Below are 20,488 nucleotides of genomic sequence, written 5' to 3' on the forward strand. Positions count from 1 at the left end.
ATGCACCAGTGTGTAATCTGTGTAACACTCAGGTTACAATAAGCCACATTTTACTTTATTGCCATCATTATGACTCTCAATGACGGTGTCCCAAGATCTCAGTGTTACTGATGATGGTGACACTGTGTCCACCTTGGAAATGTTTTTAGTTGTTTAATGACCATTAATATTTTTAATGCTATTTAAGTTTTTTTTAATTTATACATTAGACTTTTTTTTAATGTGATTCTCTTTTAAGAATCAAAGTCTATCTAGTTCAATTTGAAATTAGAAAATGGCCGTAACATCAAATAACTTGAAATCAGGACTGGAAAGGCCAACTTCAGGTGACTAATGCTGCTGTTTGAACTACCTGTTAGTCATTTTGATGAGATATTAAAATTTTGCTATAAGTCTTTGAAAACTTTTGTTATTTTACTTTTTGAAAATGGCCATAACATCTAATAACTCAGAACCAGGACTGGAAAGGCCAACTTCAGGTGACTGATAGTGGTTTTTGTACTTACCTGTTAGTATTCCTGGCGAGTTATGATAATTACAATTATGCTACAGAAAGTTCTTTACAACTTGTATTACTGTAGTTTTCTCTTACTGCTGTAGACTAGATGTAAACATTGGTTTTATGCTATTTATATTTTTAAAACTTTGTTTTGTTTTACCTTAATTTCTTCTTATGAATTTTACTAAATTTACTTTAATTTTAACTTTTTACCAGATGTTTGGTGCAGATAGGCCTAGCTAATTTGTGCCATAAAACACCAAATCAACCAACCAACATCTTCATCAGATTTTTGTCTTTTACCTGTGGCCATACTTCACACTTTGGTGTGACACTGACCTGTAGGTTTCTCTTTGTACTTCAACTTATATTCATTGGCCTTCTCTTCACTCATCATTGCATAGATCCTGCTCTGTGGTGAGTGTTGTCTGACCAGGTATTGTGGTGTATATTTCATGGCTTTGCAGTTCTCACCACTGAGATGAGATGTTCCACAATAAAACTTGTAGGAAAATAACCGTGGAACATTTTCCTTCATAACTATGCATGTCCCAGACCCACAGACTACATGTGTAAAGCAGAAGGAGATATTTCAGTGATAATACCTGGAAGATGGAATGATCTTCAACCCCCATTGTCTTGGGTTGGAGGCAAAGATAGCATAGTTAGCATCCTTCCTCTGGTGGTTGTTAGTATCCAGTGAAATGGATTTTGGTTGTACTTGGCTTATGAAATATGATCCGTTATACTCTACATCTGAGAAGCACATCTGTTGTTTTAACCACTTTTGTATTTATGTGATTGAGCAATGTTTATTTTATATGGTTTGTAAAACAATCTTGACTCTGTTCTCTCCCACTTTGATATCTTCTCTCCTTTTATTACATATCTTTTCTCTACATTTCATAGTGTAGCAAAGAGTATACCTGGTTCAGAAGCTGTACGGTTCCCATCACTAGATCTGACCCTCTCATTTCAATGTTGGATTATAGCTAATTTTGTGACAGGTGGTATGTACTGTATTGGAAGTTAGAATTTATTTATAATAAAAATGCATTTCTGATAGGTATTTCTCACACTTCCTTCTCACCTTTAATCTGTTGCTTACTTCTTTTGCTAAATTTAAAAGTGATGGTTTAATACAGGATTATAGAGGGAGTCAATTGTGTTATGTGAGCATGTCATGTTTCTGTTCTATGAGAAAGAACACATGGTGATTTGTACGAGAGACACATTGGAATCTTTCAATTTCAGAATGGAGGAGTATATATTCACCAAATTAACATGGTAGTAGTTTTGGCTTTTAAACCTCGAGGGAAAAAAAACCTATGAGGCAAACCAGGGCAATCAGGAACTGTTGTTTCTCTTCAGCCCCACACGTATTCATTGGTTAGACAAAACTTGCAAAAAGATATTTTATAAGAGAATTGGTAATGTTAAACAAATACAATAATGGTAATTACTTTTCTTGTCCTTAGGTGGTCACTTAGATGTTGGTCAGAAATTACTGTGAAGAAGATTTGGAGGAGTATAAATAAAGCTTATGGCAAAAAAATTGGATATAGGGGGCAGCACTGAATTATAATAGTTAATTTTGTGAAAGGGGGTAAATTCCTATTTGAAGTACATTTTCAGTAAGGAAAATATTAACATCTTTAGTATGAAGACATTTTTATGATCTCAGTGCTTGAATATTATGCAGGAAAGTGCTGAGGTACACTTCATAAAAGTCATAAGGTTTTAATAGTTTCACACTACCCCTGAAATGTTGCTCATGTTTTTATGTCAAAATCATTTTGATATAATTCACTCCATTCTGTGTAAAACATAGTCATTAGAAGAAGTAAGATGTGCCTGACACTGCATAATATACAAGTTGGTTTTTACTTTGTTGAACCCAAAATGTTATATATGCCAGTTATTCTCTAATTATTTTGAATAGTATGTTAGTACAATATAAAAATGTTTTAAATTAATGCACTATGAGTGATCATTATTGTATGATATTATATTTTTGAAAAGTTGTTAATTTTTATGTTTTTCAAACTCTGGTTTTAAATAAATCTTTAAATATATTAGCACTTTATTTTCTTGTGTTTTAGGAACTTGAACGACAGGAGAATGTTCTCGTTGTAGCTCACCAAGCTGTGTTGCGGTGTCTTTTGGCATATTTCATGGATAAAAATTCAGGTAGGATTGGTGTTTCCATTTTTATTTTGATGTATCAGAATTATTTATGAGGACTGTTAATCACAGACTGTGTATCAAGCACTTATAAAATGAAAGGTAGTTGTTTTAAAGACAAACTATTGTAAGAAACATTCAATCAGAAAACATATTTTGAAACATAAGTTTTTTTAAAATTTAAATGTTTCTGATGTTTAATACATATACAGTGTTTTTTGGTGAGGAACATAAAACATATTTTAATTAGTGATGTCAAGAAAACCCACTTGTAGAGAAATATATATGTAAAAACATATTTTGTTATATTGTATTCATTTATGTGCTTGATTTCACTTTAAAGGATTTATTAATGTTTTTTCTTAATTCCAATAAAATTTATGGTGTTTGTGTTTGATCCAAGTGAAAGAAATCCCGTACATCAAGGTGCCTCTTCACTACATCATCAAGTTAACGTTCACTGCTTCTGGGTGTGAAGTTGAAGAGACTCTAGTACCCATAGAAGCCGTAGACGATCACCTAATATTGTAATTTCATATTTGTCTAGGAGGTGACTAGTCAAGTGCCCTTCATTCAGTTAGGCCTATGTTTAGAAGGTCAAATGCCATTGGTGTAAAATATTGATTGTGGCAAGTTCCTGTAATGTACAAAGTATCTAAAAAATTATGAAATGAATCTAAGTTCATAAATGCAGGTTTAACTGTCAAGGATACAGAGTAAAAACTTGGAGTTTAAAGATTACATAGGTGTTTTGTACACCCCATATTAAAACCATGGAAGGAGTAAAACTCACTTTCTTGTTCAAATCATGTGTCACGTCGTGGTAATACACTTGTTTTAATAAACTTTGTTACTTTAATATTAGAAAATCGAAGTTTATTTTTAAGGAAAAATTAATAGTAGAAAACTGCATAGGTAGGAAAAGTAAAATTATTAATTATGTAAGAAGAGCTAGTAGTTAGTGACCTTTTAGATAACGGATCACTCTGGTCTGTTAGCCAAGCTTTAGAAGTGTTACGTTAATATTTAAGTGAATGTAGTTGGTTTTCCTACAGTTTTCTTGTTTCTTTTCTTGAAACAACAAATGGAAGTTTTAATGAAAGCACAATCATCGTCTTGGGAAATAATTTGTGTCTGTCAAGGCCACAATAACTCCTGCGGATAAAATTATCTGATAATATTTACTGTCCAAATATTTCTTGCAAGTCCATAGAAAAACTTTAATTTCCTTTGTTCAGAACAGTCATTGAGTTTTGTATGTCTTTTTATGGTTTTACTGTTTAGTTATTATAGTATTAATGGATTTTTCCCTCTTAGGTGAAATATTTAGGTTTATTTTTATGTTCTTTCCCTACTGTCACTGATTACATCTGATTTGGTCTTTTCTCTCTGTGGGAGTAATGAAGTGAAGTTAGTACTAACTTATTAAATAGTTTCTGTGTAATAAGTTATGTAATCGTTTTGGTGTTGCTGTCTTTGTTTAGTTTTGTTAAATTTCCAGAGTTTTATTGTGAGACTGAAAACATGAATGTTAATTTGGTGACATATTTACAGTTAGATGATGTGAGAAAGTAATTGGTTTGTCTTTAATATTTCAGTGGTAATCATAAAATATATTTGAAATATCATAGTCCTAACTAATGTTAGAATTTTACTTGTTCTTAGTGAAATGTTTAAAGTGTATCTTATTTGTATGACTGAATCTTTACATTCTGTTAAATTGTTTTATATTTCGACTCTTTTTCTTTAAGGTAATAAATTGTTAATTTGTTTCTCTATCTTTATTACAATTTAGTAATATGTAGAACTAGATATGTATAATTTACTGAGTTCTCCATAGCTATTTCTTATGATCAGGTGCAAATTGAAATTTGGTTAGAAAATGTTAAAGTGCAGGACAAAAATAATGCTTGTGATTTAATCCATATTTTTTGCTCTAGTAAACAACTATCACAAATTTATGTTGGTTGCTTTAAAGCTTCAGTATGTTTGTGTGTGTGAAGTGGTGAATCTAACAAATATTAGTGTATGTTTATATTAGTTTGTTGTTTTTATATTCACGTGATACAATACATTTCAAGTGTTTTAATTTTCTCTCTGGCAACCAGTCAGTCTAATTACTACTCAACTATCTTTCAAATTTAGAAATTCCTGTTTCAGCTTGCTAATGATCTAAACTGAACCCTTGAATGTCACAGGGAGTTTTACACCTGATGACCTGTATGTGAACAGGAATTATGAGACATTAGACTAACTTATTATTAGAACTGTAAACTGTTCAAAGTTTTTGCTATATACAGGTTAAAATAATGAAAAGCTGTGCCAATGAACTTACTGTGAAATTATATAATCTCTGATTTCCTGAAGTAATTCTGTGGTTTGAGTGTATATACATCATAGTCCATTCAAGGAGTACAAATTTCTCACAAAATTCGAGTTTTGAAACCCATTAGTTAAACTTTTAGTGTTTATGAAGCTTTACATGATTTTTATCAAGTTCATTCTTTTATATTTAGTAAAATTCTAAACCTCTTTTAATACTGTTGTCATGTGATGTACACAGTTGGCTAGATGTTAAGATTATGAATAATAATGTATTACATGTAGCAAATTGAAAGTAAATTTCATAACAGTAGAACTAAACCTGGTTTTAATGTACTTGTTTTGGAAGCCAGAGCACTGTAGAAATAGTTCAACAGTGTAGTAAGTTTCATACACACACATTTCTTATAGAATAATTGTTTAATGTATCACTTTTCTCTAAGTCGTAATGTTTTAATGTAAATATTGTACCTTTGAGTTAATTATGTGATATTAATATAATGTTAGGCTTATGAATATTGTGTAATTTGTTTGACGTATTCAATTGTTTTATATGTATGTTAAATGTCAGTTTAATCTTTGCTTACTTGTGATGACCCCGACTTCTCCATCCAAAAGACAGAGGACTCATCTGTGTAGTTCTTAGTTGGTGAATACATCCACCTGATGTGAAAAATGTTAAATTGTGTCACTTATTCCCCTGTAGAGGATCTCCCTTACCTTCGAGTACCCTTGCATACTGTTCTGAAGCTAACCCCCGTGGCTTACGGTTGTGAAATGAACCTTTATAAGCTGCCAGTAGATGCTGTTGACACTCATCGTGACAAACCACTGGTGAGTTGAAGGTTGTCTTTTTTTTTTTTTCTCATTTTTACTGGTCGTGTGTTTTTACCAATTCCAAGTTGTTGCCTGGTTATCTGAAAATGTCCACTTTCTGTGGACAGGGGAGAACGTGCCTGGTTTTTGCATGCTAATCAAGCCAAAACTTTGTTTTGTTAAAATTCCAGGTTACAGTTAACTTTATAATAAATTTCTGTACAAGAAACAAACTCTCTAAACTCTGTTTACTTAAGTTAGTTTTTGATCCAGATTAAAAATAAATATAATTAATTCTTCATTGTAAAAGTACGGTTTTGCCACAGTTCTGTCAACCATGAGTTTTAGTTCTGCAGTGTTGGTCTCATAAAATAGGCATAGCTCACCACTAAGGCAGACCATTTGTATAATTATAGCTACATTCTGTATTTAGGATTTTAGTCAAAGTTTAACTGAGAGGACTTTTTGCTGTTCAACTGATTGTTGATGTAAACAGTGTCTCAACCATTACTATTTCTGTCATACCCCAGCCAGTCTGATGAACCCGAGTAATAGATCAAAGACTGAGTTGACATAGCAGATTTGTCGTAGTTCACGTATTATTACATTTGTTACTTTCGTACATGTGATCATTCAATTAAGAGATAAACTTACAGAAACTTATATAGCTGAGAAATAAAGAAGTTATTTTTGTTTTGCTTTTTAGAATCCTGAGGTTTTTCTTGATTTATTATTGTGTGTTTTAAATAATTTAGAAAGTGCATAACAAAAGTTTTTGCATTTCACAGTCATTTGTTCTAACTTAAAGTTTTGTAATCTCTCATTTTAGAACCTACTATGTTAAAAATATTAAATAGTTTGACTTTGTTCAAACATTAATACCTGCATATCATGCAGGTATTCTTGTTGCTACATGAATTTCTAGGATGTGTGTTGGAGATTTGCTGTATGGCTCTAGTATTGTTGGACACTGTGTTTCTTATTATTGACCAATAGCAGAATCTTTCTTAACACACAGTGGATAACAATAAAGGCAAAGTAAAAACTTGAACATGTTTTTTTCTCTTGAATGTTTCTTATATGTATCATAAAATATGACACTTGAATGTATTTTTTATGTAAACGAAAGGAAACAACTTATTTTACTCTAAAGCTATCAGTCAGGAAACTTATAAAATTATTAACTGATTACTGAATAACTTCATCATAAGTTCTAATATCATAACAGACTAATAAAATTCAAAGTTTGTGTTTTTCAATAATAAGCGGAGGGTTCTTGTTTGTGGAGGGTTCTTGCGGCTCAATCCAAGCCCAACTTCAGCTCATTAAGTAATAAGTACACAAAGATATTCTGGTAAAATAATATTTTATATAAATGTTATATAAAACATTTGGTAGTTTCAAAATTAAAAATTAAATTGGACTTTTTTAAAACTGCTTTCAGAAACTAAAAAATGTATTGGTATAAAATTGTGAACAGTGTTCTCTCACAAGCTCAAGGTTACAATATCACCAAAATAAAGAAACTGTAGAGCACAGAAAATTATATGAAAAATATATAAAATATATATTTCAAGTAAAATTTGAAGAAAAAGAAATTAAAAAGTTGAAAAATAAACTGAAACAATAAAAAAGTGGAGTATTGAAGGTTATATATGTAACCTGAATAGGTTTAAATGTAGAGTATTCAAGGTTGTAGATGTAACCTGAATAGGTTTAAATGTAGAGTATTCAAGGTTGTAGATGTAACCTGAATAGGTTTAAATGTGGAGTATTTGAGGTTATAGACACAACTTGAACAGATTTAGTAATGAATATAAACTTACATGGGCATTACTAATACATACTAGTGACAAATGAACTAAGATGGCAAATAAAGATTGGAGAGCATATAAATTATATAAAGTAGCATGCACTGGTTGTTATTGCACTCTAGGTTAGTAGCTGAAAGGAATGCTACATCCTCGATTTCTGCTAAATCTGTGTGTTGGACTATTCACCAGTGGACTTACTTTTGTCCATTTTCCATGTGGTAACTGAAAGGAATGCTACATCCTCGATTTCTGCTAAGTCTGTGTGTTGGACTATTTACCAGTGGACTTAATTTTGTTCATTGTCCATGTGGTAACTGAAACAATTGCTACATTCTCAATTTCTGCTAAGTCTGTGTGTTGGACTATTTACCAGTGGACTTAATTTTGTTCATTGTCCATGTGGTAACTGAAACAATTGCTACATTCTCAATTTCAGCTAAGTCTATGTGTTGGACTATTCACCAGTGGACTTACTTTTGTTCATTTTCCATGTTGTAACTGAAAGAAATGCAACATTGTCGATTTTCACTAAGTCTATGTGTTGGACTATTCACCAGTGGACTTACTTTTGCCCATTTTCCATGTGGTAACTGAAAGGAATGCTACATCCCCAATTTCCACTAAGTCTATGTGTTGGACTATTCGCCAGTGGACTTACTTTTGTTTATTTTCCATGTGGTAACTGAAACGAATGCTACATCCTCGATTTCCACTAAGTCTTGTGTGTTGGACTATTCACCAGTGGACTTACTTTTGTTCATTTTCAATGTGGTAACTGAGAGAAATGCTACATCCTCGATTTCTGCTAAGTCTATGTGTTGGACTATTCACCAGTGGACTTACTTTTGTTCATTTTCCATGTGGTAACTGAAAGGAATGCTACATCCCCAATTTCCACTAAGTCTATGTGTTGGACTATTCACCAGTGGACTTATTTTTTTTCATTTCCCACGTGGGCAGTGAGTAAGGTGTTGCCACATCATCAGTATTTGAAGTATACTCATTGTTAAGTAGAGATGGGCTGGTTCCTGTTGAATGGCAAATTAAATACCATTTCTTGAAAGTAAAAACACATTTGACAACAGTACGGCAGTACGAAGTGAAACGTACAGAAATACAAAAATAAATGTAATATCTAGTAATTTAAAACAGAATTAATTGTATGGTTATTTAGGGCTGCTAACCAGAACAGTAGTTGCCATAAACTTACCATTGTTTCCTTTCTTTACAGTAGGCACTTAATAATTGATTGAATAAAACTTTTTTTTTTATCTAATTTGTTAAATATTTGTGTTCATAGGGACATTTTGGTATATTTTTAAAATGTAGAACACTGTTGTAACACACCTTTTATATTTCCTGACAAGTGATACTGTAAAAAGTATTTATTTAATAATAGAAATGTTGTTTGTTACACATTGTTTTATGTGTTTAGAATTTTCCTGGAGAAGTGAAACTGATATGTGAACATAACACCCCTTCATTACTTTTTGGGGGATCATTTGTGTTTGGGTTAATAGAATAGCTCAAGGGTTCAGTGACATTATGACCATAGTAACAAAGAAGAGAAACTGAGACTTTCAGGTTTAGTGATTTAGGAAGTTAGAGGGTTTGAATCCTGCCATATCAAAATAGGCAATTTTTATAGAAAAGAAAAAATGGGGTCAAATGTTTTTAGGCTATTTATTGGTTTAGTTTATTTTACACAACAATCTTAGTAATTTACAACTGAAAGTTTTCAAAGAAATGTAGTACATTTTGAAAGACTGTTTTGTATACATACTTGGAGTGAGTTGTAATAAAGTTAACTTGATTTGTAATATAATTACCTACATTTGCAGAGTTATAATAATGGAACCATTATACAAATTGATTCAATTATTTTGCTTGCTACTGTCTCTCTGTGATGCTTTGCAGTTTTTGAAATGTAAAATAAACCCGTTAAGAAATTTCAGGCAACTGAAATTAGATTAAATTGATACTTGAATCATGTGAGCTATCTGATTTTGGAAGGTATTAGAAGGTGGTATATTGTAGTAAGAGTACTTGAATCATGTGAGCTATCTGATTTTGGAAGGTATTAGAAGGTGGTATATTGCAGTAGAAGTACTTGAATCATGTGAGCTATCTGATTTTGGAAGGTATTAGAAGGTGGTATATTGTAGTAAGAGTACTTGAATCATGTGAGCTATCTGATTTTGGAAGGTATTAGAAGGTGGTATATTGTAGTAGGAGTACTTGAATCATGTGAGTTATCTGATTTTGGAAGGTATTAGAAGGTGGTATATTGTAGTAGGAGTACTTGAATCATGTGAGCTATCTGATTTTGGAAGGTATTAGAAGGTGGTATATCTGATTTTGTATTAGCAGTAGAAGTACTTGAATCATGTGAGCTATCTGATTTTGGAAGGTATTAGAAGGTGGTATATTGTAGTAAGAGTACTTGAATCATGTGAGCTATCTGATTTTGGAAGGTATTAGAAGGTGGTATATTGTAGTAAGAGTACTTGAATCATGTGAGCTATCTGATTTTGGAAGGTATTAGAAGGTGGTATATTGCAGTAGGAGTACTTGAATCATGTGAGCTATCTGATTTTGGAAGGTATTAGAAGGTGGTATATTGCAGTAGGAGTACTTGAATCATGTGAGCTATCTGATTTTGGAAGGTATTAGAAGGTGGTATATTGTAGTAGGAGTACTTGAATCATGTGAGCTATCTGATTTTGGAAGGTATTAGAAGGTGGTATATTGTAGTAGGAGTACTTGAATCATGTGAGCTATCTGATTTTGGAAGGTATTAGAAGGTGGTATATTGTAGTAGGAGTACTTGAATCATGTGAGCTATCTGATTTTGGAAGGTATTAGAAGGTGGTATATTGTAGTAGGAGTACTTGAATCATGTGAGCTATCTGATTTTGGAAGGTATTAGAAGGTGGTATATTGTAGTAGGAGTACTTGAATCATGTGAGCTATCTGATTTTGGAAGGTATTAGAAGGTGGTATATTGTAGTAGGAGTACTTGAATCATGTGAGCTATCTGATTTTGGAAGGTATTAGAAGGTGGTATATTGTAGTAGGAGTACTTGAATCATGTGAGCTATCTGATTTTGGAAGGTATTAGAAGGTGGTATATTGTAGTAGGAGTACTTGAATCATGTGAGCTATCTGATTTTGGAAGGTATTAGAAGGTGGTATATTGTAGTAGGAGTACTTGAATCATGTGAGCTATCTGATTTTGGAAGGTATTAGAAGGTGGTATATTGTAGTAGGAGTACTTGAATCATGTGAGCTATCTGATTTTGGAAGGTATTAGAAGGTGGTATATTGCAGTAGGAGTACTTGAATCATGTGAGCTATCTGATTTTGGAAGGTATTAGAAGGTGGTATATTGCAGTAGGAGTACTTGAATCATGTGAGCTATCTGATTTTGGAAGGTATTAGAAGGTGGTATATTGTAGTAGGAGTACTTGAATCATGTGAGCTATCTGATTTTGGAAGGTATTAGAAGGTGGTATATTGTAGTAAGAGTACTTGAATCATGTGAGCTATCTGATTTTGGAAGGTATTAGAAGGTGGTATATTGTAGTAGGAGTACTTGAATCATGTGAGCTATCTGATTTTGGAAGGTATTAGAAGGTGGTATATTGTAGTAGGAGTACTTGAATCATGTGAGCTATCTGATTTTGGAAGGTATTAGAAGGTGGTATATTGCAGTAGGAGTACTTGAATCATGTGAGCTATCTGATTTTGGAAGGTATTAGAAGGTGGTATATTGCAGTAGGAGTACTTGAATCATGTGAGCTATCTGATTTTGGAAGGTATTAGAAGGTGGTATATTGTAGTAGGAGTACTTGAATCATGTGAGCTATCTGATTTTGGAAGGTATTAGAAGGTGGTATATATTAGAAGGTGGTAGGAGTACTTGAATCATGTGAGCTATCTGATTTTGGAAGGTATTAGAAGGTGGTATATTGTAGTAGGAGTACTTGAATCATGTGAGTTATCTGATTTTGGAAGGTATTAGAAGGTGGTATATTGTAGTAGAAGTACTTGAATCATGTGAGTTATCTGATTTTGGAAGGTATTAGAAGGTGGTATATTGTAGTAGAAGTACTTGAATCATGTGAGCTATCTGATTTTGAAAGGTATTAGAAGGTGGTATATTGTAGTAGAAGTACTTGAATCATGTGAGCTATCTGATTTTGAAAGGTATTAGAAGGTGGTATATTGCAGTAGGAGTACTTAAATCATGTGAGCTATCTGATTTTGGAAGGTATTAGAAGGTGGTATATTGTAGTAGGAGTACTTGAATCATGTGAGTTATCTGATTTTGGAAGGTATTAGAAGGTGGTATATTGTAGTAGGAGTACTTGAATCATGTGAGTTATCTGATTTTGGAAGGTATTAGAAGGTGGTATATTGCAGTAGAAGTACTTGAATGATGTTAGCTATCTGATTTTGGAAGGTATTAGAAGGTGATATATTGTAGTAAGAGTACTTGAATCATGTGAGCTATCTGATTTTGGAAGGTATTAGAAGGTGGTATATTGTAGTAGGAGTACTTGAATCATGTGAGTTATCTGATTTTGGAAGGTATTAGAAGGTGGTATATTGTAGTAGGAGTACTTGAATCATGTGAGTTATCTGATTTTGGAAGGTATTAGAAGGTGGTATATTGTAGTAAGAGTACTTGAATCATGTGAGCTATCTGATTTTGGAAGGTATTAGAAGGTGGTATATTGTAGTAAGAGTACTTGAATCATGTGAGCTATCTGATTTGGGAAGGTATTAGAAGGTGGTATATTGTAGTAGAAGTACTTGAATCATGTGAGCTATCTGATTTTGGAAGGTATTAGAAGGTGGTATATTGTAGTAGGAGTAGTTGAATCTTGTGAGCTATCTGATTTTGGAAGGTATTAGAAGGTGGTATATTGCAGTAGGAGTACTTGAATCATGTGAGTTATCTGATTTTGGAAGGTATTAGAAGGTGGTATATTGTAGTAGGAGTACTTGAATCATGTGAGCTATCTGATTTTGGAAGGTATTAGAAGGTGGTATATTGTAGTAGAAGTACTTGAATCATGTGAGCTATCTGATTTTGGAAGGTATTAGAAGGTGGTATATTGTAGTAGGAGTAGTTGAATCATGTGAGCTATCTGATTTTGGAAGGTATTAGAAGGTGGTATATTGTAGTAGGAGTACTTGAATCATGTGAGCTATCTGATTTGGGAAGGTATTAGAAGGTGGTATATTGTAGTAGGAGTACTTGAATCATGTGAGCTATCTGATTTTGGAAGGTATTAGAAGGTGGTATATTGTAGTAGGAGTACTTGAATCATGTGAGCTATCTGATTTTGGAAGGTATTAGAAGGTGGTATATTGCAGTAGGAGTACTTGAATCATGTGAGCTATCTGATTTTGGAAGGTATTAGAAGGTGGTATATTGTAGTAGGAGTACTTGAATCATGTGAGTTATCTGATTTTGGAAGGTATTAGAAGGTGGTATATTGTAGTAGAAGTACTTGAATCATGTGAGCTATCTGATTTTGGAAGGTATTAGAAGGTGGTATATTGCAGTAGGAGTACTTGAATCATGTGAGTTATCTGATTTTGGAAGGTATTAGAAGGTGGTATATTGTAGTAAGAGTACTTGAATCATGTGAGCTATCTGATTTTGGAAGGTATTAGAAGGTGGTATATTGTAGTAGAAGTACTTGAATCATGTGAGCTATCTGATTTTGGAAGGTATTAGAAGGTGGTGTATTGTAGTAAGAGTACTTGAGTCATGTGAGCTATCTGATTTTGGAAGGTATTAGAAGGTGGTAAATTGCAGTAGGAGTACTTGAATCATGTGAGCTATCTGATTTTGGAAGGTATTAGAATGTGGTATATTGTAGTAGGAGTACTTGAATCATGTGAGCTATCTGATTTTGGAAGGTATTAGAAGGTGGTATATTGTAGTAGGAGTACTTGAATCATGTGAGCTATCTGATTTTGGAAGGTATTAGAAGGTGGTATATTGTAGTAGGAGTACTTGAGTCATGTGAGCTATCTGATTTTGGAAGGTATTAGAAGGTGGTATATTGCAGTAGGAGTACTTGAATCATGTGAGCTATCTGATTTTGGAAGGTGTTAGAAGGTGGTATATTGCAGTAGGAGTACTTGAATCATGTGAGCTATCTGATTTTGGAAGGTATTAGAAGGTGGTATATTGCAGTAGGAGTACTTGAATCATGTGAGTTATCTGATTTTGGAAGGTATTAGAAGGTGGTATATTGTAGTAGGAGTAGTTGAATCTTGTGAGCTATCTGATTTTGGAAGGTATTAGAAGGTGGTATAATGCAGTAGGAGTACTTGAATCATGTGAGCTATCTGATTTTGGAAGGTGTTAGAAGGTGGTATATTGCAGTAGGAGTACTTGAATCATGTGAGCTATCTGATTTTGGAAGGTATTAGAAGGTGGTATATTGTAGTAGGAGTAGTTGAATCTTGTGAGCTATCTGATTTTGGAAGGTATTAGAAGGTGGTATAATGCAGTAGGAGTACTTGAATCATGTGAGCTATCTGATTTTGGAAGGTATTAGAAGGTGGTATATTGTAGTAGGAGTACTTGGTTTTTCTCATTTCTTTTTTAATTATTTAATGTCATTGTACAATAACTTTTTCTCTATGTATTTATGACAAAAAATAGTTTTGTTCTGTCAACCTGTAGAGCCAGTCAAACTGTGTGGTTTTCAGATTTTTCAAAGCATGAAGTTCTGTTGGTTAAACAACAGCCAACCGTAGTTGGATGTTTCTCTGTGAAACTGTTATTTCAGAGTTGTGTTTGTGTGAGATAGTGTCTGTGTGTATGCATTTCAGATTCATAGTTGGAATTTTTTTTTTTTGTACATGATGATATATTTTCATTCTTAAATTGTATTGGATAACAGTAGAGCATGTGTTGTATTCATTGTATTCACTGTTTATTTTAAATGAAACAAACTGGTTTTTAGCTTCAGACATTTGTATTTATTGATGTACTAGCTGATGTATCTGCTCAATGCATGGGGGTTTGATGATGTACAGCTAGATTTAAACAGCAACACCCTGTATATCACTCTTCTGGATGCCAGGTTTTATGGAAATTAATCCAATAGTTTTCTAGTTATATACAGACACACAAATGCAGACTTTTAATTTGTTAAAATAATTGTACTGATTATTCCTATGGAATATTTGGATTGGATTTGTGGTTGAAAAAATCATTCCTCTGAAATAAATATTTATGGAACAAACCACGACTGGTGATAATTCAGTCATTATTACTTTGTTTCACATGAAGTATTTAAATCTGAGATTAATTTGAAAGTATACGAATATAGAGAAGATGACCCCTTTCCTGAAAACATGTTTATAAAAGGTACATTCACGACACGAGTAATATTTCTCAGTTTTGGTAATTTTAATAATAAAAAGTGTTCATGAAATTTTCTATGTTCTGTTTTGTTATCATAACTTTGTGGTCAGGATAAAAAATTTGTTAATGAAATATTTTTTTCCAGTAATAAACACAAGTTGAAAATGATTCTCAGTCTATTCATTCCAGTCTAATAGATTTATGCTGTGGGCTTTTAATAATTTGAGAGCAACAATTTTCCCTAGTATAAGTGTTAAGGATTTCCCATGTTTTAGTAAGAATTGCATTCCACGTTTATAAATGTACACATTCTTGAAGCACTTGGTGTGGGTTGGACAGAACAAATAAGCTTTGTCCATGAGAGTAAAATGACCACATTCAGATGTTATCTGTGCTAGTTTTTCAATGAGTGACTGTTAGTAATAGACGATGTTAGACCTGATTAAAAAGAAGAACTTTTCGAACCAAGGACAGAAGATCTCACGATTTCTTTATATTTCTTCTTCAATTCACAGATTCCTGGAACATTAGACAAGAAGTGGAAGGGTGGTAATCTCTTAATACAATGAAGAGGCAATGTGATGCAGATTTATGTACATGGCCACATAGAATATTTTAAATTTTGTTCTGTACTATTCCTTTCAGAAATTGTAGATTTTTTTGCACATTATGAATTTATTTGATCGTATATGCACATGTTTGTTACTCCCCATTAAGAACAGAGAGTTAATAATCTTTTGACAAATTTATTATCCTTAAATAGTTGGATGATTTTGTTGATTAAGAGATGAGATCTTTAGTTTGTGTGGAGTTCACAGAACTTCAGTCATTGCTTAAGAAAGATTGGGCATTATCAAACTTTTTGTTTCATTAGTTTTTCAGAAATTTATCCCTACGGATTCATAAACAGGTAGGAACGATAAACTGCAGTTTATGAAAATTTCTTATTATCGACATATTTTGTTAGTTCTGGCAGTCAGAATTTTACATTGTTATAAAAACCTTACTGAGGAAACATTTAGTTTGTACTTGTTTAGAGTTTCAGCAAGAATTTTTAAAGTTTAGAATTGCCAGAGATGAACATTCATATGTTGTGAGAACAAATTATTTATTTTGATTGAAAACAAACCAAGAAGATGTGCTTGTTGTTCAGTTTGTTCACAAAAGTACGTTCTTTATGTTTTTTCTGATATTTTTAGGATCATAGAGACTGATTATTATTCTCACAAAATATTGAATGCATATGATGCTTAAAGAACATTGAAATGTGTAGTTAATCATTGTAGTGATACCATTTAATTTATCTTTAAGACTACTGTTTTAATTTTTGAATGTAGTAGCTTTTTTTGTTTCAGTTATGAGTCTGAAACACGTGTAAGATGTTTCTGTTTTATCCCATGGTTGTGAATGCATTTAGTTTTGTTTTGGTTTAGCTATAAGTTTGATACTAAATGTGTATAAGACATTTCTGTTTTATTTCAGGGTTGTGAATGTATTTGGTTTTGAGTTGGTATAGATGTGCATTTCTCTGAGGCAAGGATATTTATTAACAAGTCTTCAAAACCTTACAAGTAATCATTGCCACAATAAAGACTTTGTTGCAAGTTGTATTCCACTTGTAGTTCTCTATAGGAGAATAAAATCAACTGGTGGGTAACATTGATGTCATGTAAAGACCCACACATATCTCAAAAGGGTGATTTTTAATATTTTGTCTGATTAAATAGGTAATAAAGGCTTTACATATTTATGTAATTCTTTACTTAAGAATGTAATAAAACTATTTGAAATGGAAAATTTGGCATTGAACTTTTTTATTAGTTGGATAAAATAATTGTGGTTAAGCCTAAATTTTGATGAAACTTAGTTTCTCACTTAGTAGTTGCTTGTGTTAGAATAATACTTCATTGGGGTTTGTAATATATTAAATAATCATCAGACAGTTATTGGTTGATACATCATCATTTGTAAGGTTCCAAAGGAACTAGAACAATTAAGGTCTTATTATTAATTATTCCATGACCTTGTTGCAGAATGCTGTTGATTTGTTAGGAACAAACTTCTGTGGACAGTATAGACACAAATGCCTGGATATTTCTTAAATCCAACTAGCTTTATGTATGCAGGTTTATCAGAAATGTTTTTAGTTTTTGAGCCAGTACAATGTTTAGCCTGAATTCTATGATGTATATTAGGTGTTTTTTCAGTGCAATGTTTAGCCTGAATTCTATGATGTATATTAGATGTTTTTTCAGTACAATGTTTAGCCTGAATTCTATAGTGTATGTTAGATGTTTTTTCAGTACAATGTTTAGCCTGAATTCTATGATGTATGTTAAATGTTTTTTCAGTACAATGTTTAGCCTGAATTCTATGATGTATGTTAAATGTTTTTCAGTACAATGTTTAGTCTTAATTCTGTGATGTATGTTAAATGTTTTTTCAGTACAATGTTTAGCCTGAATTCTATGATGTATGTTAAATGTTTTTCAGTACAATGTTTAGTCTGAATTCTATGATGTATGTTAAATGTTTTTTCAGTACAATGTTTAGTCTGAATTCTATGATGTATGTTAAATGTTTTTTCAGTACAATGTTTAGTCTGAATTCTATAGTGTATGTTAGATGTTTTTTCAGTACAATGTTTAGTCTGAATTCTATAGTGTATGTTAGATGTTTTTTCAGTACAATCTTTAGCCTGAATTCTATAGTGTATGTTAAATGTTTTTTCAATAGCCTGAATTCTATAGTGTATGTTAAATGTTTTTTCAGTACAATGTTTAGCCTGAATTCTATAATGTATGTTAAATGTTTTTTCAGTACAATGTTTAGCCTGAATTCTATGATGTATGTTAAATGTTTTTTCAGTACAATGTTTAGCCTGAATTCTGTGATGCATGTTAAATGTTTTTTCAGTACAATGTTTAGCCTCAATTCTATAGTGTATGTTAGATGTTTTTTCAGTACAATGTTTAGCCTGAGTTCTATGATGTATGTTAAATGTTTTTTCAGTACAATGTTTAGCCTGAATTCTATAATGTATGTTAAATGTTTTTTCAGTACAATGTTTAGCCTGAATTCTGTGATGCATGTTAAATGTTTTTTCAGTACAATGTTTAGCCTCAATTCTATAGTGTATGTTAGATGTTTTTTCAGTACAATGTTTAGCCTGAATTCTATGATGTATGTTAAATGTTTTTTCAGTACAATGTTTAGCCTGAATTCTATAATGTATGTTAAATGTTTTTTCAGTACAATGTTTAGCCTGAATTCTGTGATGTATGTTAAATGTTTTTTCAGTACAATGTTTAGCCTCAATTCTATGATGTATGTTAAATGTTTTTTCAGTACAATGTTTAGCCTGAATTCTATAATGTATGTTAAATGTTTTTTCAGAACAATGTTTAGCCTGAATTCTATAATGTATGTTAAATGTTTTTTCAGTACAATGTTTAGTCTTAATTCTGTGATGTATGTTAAATGTTTTTTCAGTACAATGTTTAGCCTGAATTCTATAATGTATGTTAAATGTTTTTCAGTACAATGTTTAGCCTGAATTCTATGATGTATGTTAAATGTTTTTCAGTACAATGTTTAGTCTTAATTCTGTGATGTATGTTAAATGTTTTTTCAGTACAATGTTTAGCCTGAATTCTATGATGTATGTTAAATGTTTTTTCAGTACAATGTTTAGCCTGAATTCTATGATGTATGTTAAATGTTTTTCAGTACAATGTTTAGTCTGAATTCTATGATGTATGTTAAATGTTTTTTCAGTACAATGTTTAGTCTGAATTCTATGATGTATGTTAAATGTTTTTCAGTACAATGTTTAGTCTGAATTCTATGATGTATGTTAAATGTTTTTTCAGTACAATGTTTAGTCTGAATTCTATGATGTATGTTAAATGTTTTTCAGTACAATGTTTAGTCTGAATTCTATGATGTATGTTAAATGTTTTTCAGTACAATGTTTAGCCTGAATTCTATAATGTATGTTAAATGTTTTTTCAGTACAATGTTTAGTCTGAATTCTATGATGTATGTTAAATGTTTTTCAGTACAATGTTTAGTCTGAATTCTATGATGTATGTTAAATGTTTTTCAGTACAATGTTTAGTCTGAATTCTATGATGTATGTTAAATGTTTTTTCAGTACAATGTTTAGCCTGAATTCTATAATGTATGTTAAATGTTTTTTCAGTACAATGTTTAGTCTGAATTCTATGATGTATGTTAAATGTTTTTCAGTACAATGTTTAGTCTGAATTCTATGATGTATGTTAAATGTTTTTCAGTACAATGTTTAGTCTGAATTCTGTGATGTATGTTAAATGTTACATATTTTTAAATCTCTACATTCCCATGTTGTTTTCAGAGGAATGACTGTCGGGTACAGACCTGTGTTCAACATTGATTCTTTTATATAATGTATTTAACTGTTAAAATGTATTTTAGTTGAAGTGGTAACATTTTGTGTTTATATTTAAAATGATGTTTTCTTTTTAAATTCAAATATGAGTCAATGCAAACTGCTTGACATTCAGTGACATGATAATACCTTGTTATATTTAATGCAAACTGCTTGACATTCAGTGACATGATAACACCTTGTTATATTTAATGTAAACTGCTTGACATTCAGTGACATGATAATACCTTGTTATATTTAATGTAAACTGCTTGACATTCAGTGACATGATAATACATTGTTATATTTAATGTAAACTGCTTGACATTCAGTGACATGATAACACCTTGTTATATTTAATGTAAACTGCTTGACATTCAGTAACATGATAACACCTTGTTATATTTAATGTAAACTGCTTGACATTCAGTGACATGATAATACCTTGTTATATTTGTTTTGTTTCTCATAGTTGTGACAAAGTTGGTTGTCATTTTTTAAGTTGAGAACTATGTGTATGGATATATTGTAAAGTTTAGGCAGACTTGTTTTGTATGTTGACAAAATGAATGAACTGTTGTATATATGCCTTTTTAAGAATAATCCCATCTTATAATCTGCTTACAAATCATTAACACACTGAGGTGGTTTGGATGTTCCACTGCTGTGTGTTTCTTACAAGAATTAGTCTACTTGATTTTTGCATTTCTCTTTTCCAAATAAATAACTTTTTTTGTTTTAAAAGTAATTGCTCTAGGAAACAATGGACAGAAATCATATGTGTAATATTAGTTATTGACTCTATAAACTTTGACTTGAAGCTAGTCAGACATCACATCCATAATATTAATTACTGACTGTGATCTTTGACTTGAAGCTAGTCAGACATCACATCCATAATATTAATTACTGACTGTGATCTTTGACTTGAAGCTAGTCAGACATCACATCTATAATATTAGTTACTGACTGTGATCTTGGACTTGAAGCTGGTTAGACATCACATTTATAATATTAGTTACTGACTCTGTGATATTTGAATG

At 31.7% G+C, this 20,488-nt stretch overlaps 1 protein-coding gene across 7 annotated transcripts in view; it reads left to right on the forward strand.

The window, feature by feature from the left end:
* Nucleotides 1-16,825, forward strand: part of Pfrx (6-phosphofructo-2-kinase/fructose-2,6-biphosphatase) — a 99,814-nt gene extending 82,989 nt beyond the window's left edge. For 4 of the 7 annotated variants that reach the window (XM_076513590.1, XM_076513589.1, XM_076513592.1 and 1 more), the window contains exons 12-14: nt 2,602-2,689; nt 5,712-5,839; nt 15,550-16,825. In XM_076513590.1, coding sequence (XP_076369705.1) covers nt 2,602-2,689; nt 5,712-5,839; nt 15,550-15,603 — 270 coding nt within the window. In that variant the 3' untranslated portion in view covers nt 15,604-16,825. Of the gene's footprint in view, nt 1-2,601; nt 2,690-3,086; nt 5,840-15,549 lie in introns of those variants that run through there. The other 3 variants (XM_076513593.1, XM_076513591.1, XM_076513594.1) reach the window with 3 other exon arrangements.
* The last annotated feature ends 3,663 nt before the right edge of the window (nt 16,826-20,488 follow it).

This window comes from Tachypleus tridentatus, chromosome 7, assembly GCF_004210375.1.
Source record: "Tachypleus tridentatus isolate NWPU-2018 chromosome 7, ASM421037v1, whole genome shotgun sequence".
Classification (NCBI taxonomy): Eukaryota; Metazoa; Arthropoda; class Merostomata; order Xiphosura; family Limulidae; genus Tachypleus; species Tachypleus tridentatus.